This window comes from Phymastichus coffea, unplaced genomic scaffold (genome assembly GCF_024137745.1).
Source record: "Phymastichus coffea isolate CEN01 unplaced genomic scaffold, Cenicafe_Pcof_1.1 PCOF00256, whole genome shotgun sequence".
In the NCBI taxonomy this organism is placed as follows: Eukaryota; Metazoa; Arthropoda; class Insecta; order Hymenoptera; family Eulophidae; genus Phymastichus; species Phymastichus coffea.
Window position 1 is genome coordinate 19,186 of NW_026707067.1, and position 6,183 is coordinate 25,368.

The 6,183-nt window shown below is 48.9% G+C and overlaps 1 protein-coding gene across 1 annotated transcript; it reads left to right on the plus strand.

The window, feature by feature from the left end:
* The first annotated feature begins 4,400 nt into the window (after positions 1-4,400).
* Positions 4,401-5,861, plus strand: LOC131674569 (uncharacterized). The gene is made up of 2 exons (XM_058953309.1): positions 4,401-5,281; positions 5,729-5,861. The coding sequence occupies exons 1-2, from the start codon at positions 4,401-4,403 to the stop codon at positions 5,859-5,861; spliced, it is 1,014 nt and encodes a 337-aa protein (XP_058809292.1).
* Positions 5,862-6,183: the final 322 nt, after the last annotated feature.

The following is a 6,183-nucleotide window of genomic DNA, read 5'->3' on the forward strand; positions in this document are numbered from 1 at the left end:
CGTTGAGTTTACTGAAAAATTTTCATTTGCTGCTGAGAAATATTAAAAAAACTGATTTTAGGGGTTGATTTCTAGGGTGGATTTCACCCCTTAAAAGTCCTTATGGGCCGATAAAAAAAACACGTATCTAATTTTTTTTAAAGTACTACAACATATCCCAAAATCATTTAAATCGGTGAGGTCGGGTTGGGGTGGTTCCCTTGTAAGCGAACATCTATAAGAAGAGAGAAGAAATACTCCAAGGAGGCACGGCTAGGTGTAAGCGGCAAGGGAACCATAGTGTGTGCGTGCAAACTTTGACAATTCTTCAAGATTTTGGATGCATCGCTGACTATAACGGGTGTTTACTTTGACTATGACTGTAAACGTGCAGTTTGTGCAAATGCCACTACCCTCTCCATGGTTTTCGGCGTATTTCCCACGGAGCGCAGGGTGAATGCCAAGGTAAGCGATTTTTGCGACCACGCCACGTAGATTGTCCAAAAATCGCAGACAGCAAACACCATATCAGCGAAGTAAGTCCTTATTTTACCAAGTGACCATCGCGATTAGGGTACTTTATTTTGTATTTCATAAGGAATAACTATGCGTAAGTGTAAGGCAATTTAACAGCTCTGTGTTGATAGTGTTTCGTTCTTTTACCTTAAAATCTTTATTCTATACATAATTACCTTCATTTTATGTTTAGAAATTTTCAACTATTTTTGTATTTTTTATTAATCTTAAATTCATATGACATAGTAAAATTTACAATCCATAAAAAACAGACTAACTAAACGTAGAGTAGATTGCTTATTTTTATAAATATTATAACGAGTGGCTAGACCCTCGTTATGTCTCTCTCTCTATACATAATTATAATTATCCTCATATGTATATGTATACTTATCATGTATTTATTTCACATGTATGGCAGCGAAAGGTAAGTTAGAGAGAGCGCTAATAGAGGGCGAGCTAGAGAGAGAGAATTCGGGAAGCCGGCGCGACGCGCGCGAGAACGAGAGTGGGGTAGGAGAAAGCACCGCGAAAAGAACTCATTTTTTTGTACCGGCGACTTCGAAGCACGTGAACGTGTTACGAGCGGCTATACACGTGCATGCGATCTTTTGCTACCCGTGACTAACTTTTCGGTTTCCGGCGAGTACGCGAGTGTCCACTCGGTGTGAGGCTTCGGTACCGAGATTGCCCCTAGCGCCTTTGGTGGGCTAGTTCCTGTGACCACGCGTGCGAGCCTTTAAGGCCGCCCGCCTCTTGACTGCACCCGAGCTGCACACTGCGCGTCCTCGCGAGCCACGTGCGAGGCTGAGGATACCGTCTGCAGGGCTAACGCCAAGACATCATTGTAAGTACCATCTCGAATACGTGTCTCTCTCGCTAGCTTTTCGCCGCTCTCTCTCCCGCTTACGCTGCGCCCTAGCTCTGTATCTTTCTCTGTAGTAAACTCAATGCTTTTGTATATCAGCTCTCTTTCTCTGTGCTTTCTTTACCTATCGTAATCAATCCCGTTCCGTCCGGCTCTCGCCCCTGAATTTCGTGATCGCTCAAAAGTGCCCATAGGACCACACGACGCTCTCTGCGGGCTAAGGCAACAGAAGCTGTACCACGCCGTTTCTGTTGCTGCTGGGTTAGGCTTCGCGCAGCCTATTACGAGGCCCACTCCGAGCTGTTTCTAACTCCCTCGTAAATTATATAACGAGCGACCCGCGCTGGGTCAAAACCCCGTTATATTATAGCGCCCAACAACACATGGGTTTGATAGCTTTTGCGAAAACTACGAAATTCGAATCATAATTGTATAGCGAAAGCGCGTGTTCGTGGAATCCGCCGAGGAATGCGACGCGCGCGACGAGAGGAGAATTGTTTACGTTTAGAAGCTAGCCGTAGCGCACGACCAAAACAAGCCTCTTGGTTTTCAGCACCTTAAAATTTTAACATAGCGTGCGAGCGAGAGTTGTAATTCTTCGTATTTAGAAACGTATGTGTACAAGCGTAACAATATTTATTTTCCGCTGCGCGTGCTGGCAACAATCTGGCGTATTCGCTTAAAAATTGTTACGCGGTCTACAATTAATATCCACTATTTCAGGATATTCCAAAACTATTGTTTTTCGTTATCAGTTTTGTAGAAAAAAATTTAAAAATGGCCGAAAAAGATATAACCGACCTAACAATTATAAAAGAAAAAATCGACAACTACATTAAAGAATGGATTAAGAGTTTGCCAAGTGATAGAATAGATAACGTTTTGGAAAATCTTGAACTCGTGGCAGACGGTACGATATACGAACGCGCGAACCGCTTATATAGACGACTGCAAGGCGACTACGAAGAAAAAGACTTCATACAAACTATAGACGCGTAGGATCACGAAACGATAACGCGGCGCAATAATCTTTGTCTCACTTTTATAAAATCAGACGCGCTACCGCGAGAATTGCGTGAAGACCTCGTTAACGCCGTTAGTCAAGACATAGAAGAATATATGATAAATAATCAAGAAATAGAAGAAACGAGTAACGGCGACATGTTGCTCACAACAACAGCTAATACACACGAGACACTTACGCGAGACGCGGTACACACATACACACCGACGTTCGTGGTAATTACGAGCACCCACATGCCGACATCGCAGTCAACACCGCCGTGCACAGTATCAGTAGCAAACGTAGGCTCAAGTGAATCACGTCATGCCAACACGAACACAACATGCTCGCACGAGGCATCGATACCTACAACAGGCACCCCAAGTACGATAAATTATCGTGAAAACCTCGTATGTGTTAATCTGCTTTGCGGTGAACCTAAACAAATGCCACGTTTGGCAGCCGAGGAGCTAAAACGAGCAGTGATAGCGGAACGTACAAAGGCTCAACAAATTCTTGATCTTCAAAACTGTTTAGAAGCTATGTCGAACGAACACGACAAGCTGATAAGACAAAATAAAGATCTGAAGACCGCGAACAATAATAACCTCCTCGCCAGACTACAAGCAGCAGAAGTAACAGTTCAACAACAAAACGAGTGCACACGGTTTAACGCGACTCGCGCAGATAAAGCGGTCAACTTTCGCGATACGTACAGCCTCATCGATCCGGACTTTGACCTGACTGTAGCCAGTCCGAATCTAAATCCCCATGCACGAATCTTCTGCTCGACAACGAAGCAGCAGACAACACAATACGCGACAGAGCCAACAGTATATTCAGCCGCACCAGTGAGACCGACCGACAGGATGCAAGCGGCCACGCGATTAACGGAAGCGGAGTTTTCCAACGCGATCCCTCACATCCCCGATCCACAATTAGCGATCGAGTCCACTTCTCGCAACCTCCCGCTCGATGAGTTCAACTAGGAATCTAGGGAAAACCATCAGGGAATGGAAGATTTCTTTTGCGGGAGACAGCACTATCAGCATCGAGGAATTTTTGGAGCGTGTGGAGGAAAACTGCTGCCTAGACCGAATAGCGGAAGACGAGCTTTTAGACTCGTTGTCCACCCTGTTTCGCAGATCCGCGCTTCGATGGTACCGCTTGTTGCGGCCCACGTGGGCGTCGTATGAGCAGTTCAGGGATGCCGCGCTATCCGCCTATAGTAAATCTAGGAAGTATAACCGCAACCTATCGGTTGAAGCGCACCTGCGGACACAGGGCCCCGATGAACCGGTCCGTGATTACCTCGCAGCGCTGAATACTATTTTTAGTCGCTTCGAAAGACCATGGAGCATCGCAGACCCGATCAATTTGGCAATCGATAATATGTTGCCTAAATTGAAGAAAGAGTTGAAAAAGACTCAGAACTATTTCACATCGTTGCCGCAGTTGTTAGCTAAAGCAATGGAAGTAGAGATCGCGGAGTCCGACGAGCACTGGAAAGCCCCCCCCCCCCTCCGCGGAACAGAGCATGCTGCCTGACGCGGCATACCAGCCTAGGGTTAAAGCGCCGGCGAAGGCCAAAGCGAGCATCGCGTCTGTGGTAGAAAAGTCCCCTTTCTCCGAGGCCGACTTCGAAAAATCTTTCCAAAAGTTTTTCGATAAAAAGTGGCAGCAACTAGCAGCGGCTAAGAAAGGGCTTCCAGCCCCCCATAAGAGTGCAGTACAGGAATCAGTCTCTACCAGCTCCTCGAAAGATAACAAACCTCCGGCTTACCCGCGTTAACGCGAGGGGAGACGGGGCGGGGTAAGCGGCCGTGGCCGCCCGGCAAGAAACGGTCGGGCCCAAGTCATTACTCCCAAGTCGGACAAAAACAAGAGCAAGCCTCCCGGCCCCGATGCTGAGAAATTACTCTGTTGGGACTGCAGCTGGCCTGGGTACACCAGAGCCACCTGTCCCGAGTGCTCAAAAATCGAGGCGCCAAAAAACGTGGAGAGGAACGCGTAGATGGGGTCCCTACCGTTCCGATGGCGACCCGGACTTTCGCTACAGATGCCCCCGCGGGAGAAGCGCCAACGCGTTCCGAGAGTTTTGCGGCGAGCGCGTTGGTGGAGAAGTACCCCAGATGGTGGCTGACGCTTAGCATCGGTCAATTTACTTGCAGGGCTCTGTACGACACTGGAGCCTCGCGCACCGTTCCCCTTCAGATTGCTGCCGCGATGAACAAGCGCGTCAACATGTATGTCGGGCCCGGCGCGAAAGCAGTCGATGGTCATTATGTCCCTATCATCGGTAATGTACAATTACCCTTTACGATAGGTGGTGTTACCCATTCGATCGACGTACTCGTCTTGAGCGAGGCTGATGCTGAGTGTACTCTCGGAAGCGACTTTGTTCGAGCCTTTTCGGCGTGTTTGGATCCCGAGACCAACACGATAAGGATCAAAGGTTGCGATCAGGAAGTCCCGACGATTGTCTCCTCACTTCGTGCGGAGGAGGCGATGTCGCTGGCGGCCTTGGGTATCGAAGATATCTCGAAGGAGCAGCGACAAGAAATCGATCGAGTGATGGATGACCTCCTGCCTGAACCTTCCTGCGAGCAGCTCAGCTGCACCGGATGGATCGAGCACGACATCGACATTGGCAGCGCGCGCCCAATTAAGCAGAAATACTATCCGGTGTCGCATAAGATCGAGGATGAAATGCACGCGCAAGTGCATAAAATGCTGCAAATGGGAATTATTCGTAAGTCCCGCAGCGAGTGGTCTAGCCCGGTGGTGATGACTCGGAAACCCGACGGCGAATACCGATTCTGCGTAAACTACCGAAAGGTGAATAGCGTTACCCGCGTGAGCGCATATCCGTTGCTCTTTATGGACGCGATATTGCGGAAGCTCCAACACGCCAAGTTCGTGAGCGCAATTGACCTCGCGAGCGGATTTTGGCAGGTTCCTCTTTCGGAGAGGGCCATTCCGATAACTGCTTTCACCGTTTCGGGACTCGGGCTATTCGAATTCGTTCGAATGCCTTTCGGATTGGCTGGTGCCCCGGCAACATTTCAGATGTTGGCCGACAAGCTCATCTCACCCGAGATGGAGCCTTATGCCTTCGCGTACCTTGACGACGTGATCATCGCTACTGAAACGTTCTCAGAGCATGTCCGGTGGCTCACGCATATTCTAAGAAGAATACATGAAGCTGGCTTTACGATCAATCGCAAGAAGTCTAAGATTTGCATGACCGAGGTGCGTTATCTCGGCGTGTTGGTAAATCGCGATGGCACACGCCCCGATCTAGAACGAGTTGCACCGATACTCGAGTACCCAGCCCCGAAAAATCTTCGTGCTTTGCGCAGATTCCTGGGCATGGCCTCGTGGTATCGAAAATTTTTAAACGATTACGCTACGATTTGTGAGCCGTTTAACGCGCTCACCCGCAAGGACGCCAAGTTTGAATGGCAGGAAGTGTTGCGGCAAGCTTTCGAGTAAGTCAAAGCCCTTTTGGCAATGGCCCCTGTCCCAGGCAGGCCCAATTTCGCTGCGCCGTTCATCATCGAATGCGACGCGAGCGATACTGGCCTCGGAAGCGTTTTGCTACAGCGTATCGACGGCGAAGATCGAGTTCTGTGCTTCGCGAGCCGCGCCCTGACGTCGTGCGAACGCCGTTTGTCGGTTACCGAGCGCGAGTGCCTCGCCGTCGTTTGGTCGATCGAGAAATTCCGACCCTACGTGGAAGGTTATCACTTTAAAGTTGTAACCGACCATCAGAGCCTTAAATGGCTCACTAATTTGAAACACCCAAACGGCAAGC

Coding starts and splice junctions, on each gene's coding strand:
- LOC131674569 (XM_058953309.1), top strand. CDS start 4,401: ATGGCGACCCGGACTTTCGCTACAGATGCCCCCGCGGGAGAAGCGCCA. Junction 5,282..5,728: donor CGGAAGCTCCAACACGCCAA/GTTCGTGAGCGC, acceptor TGCTTTGCGCAG/ATTCCTGGGCATGGCCTCGT.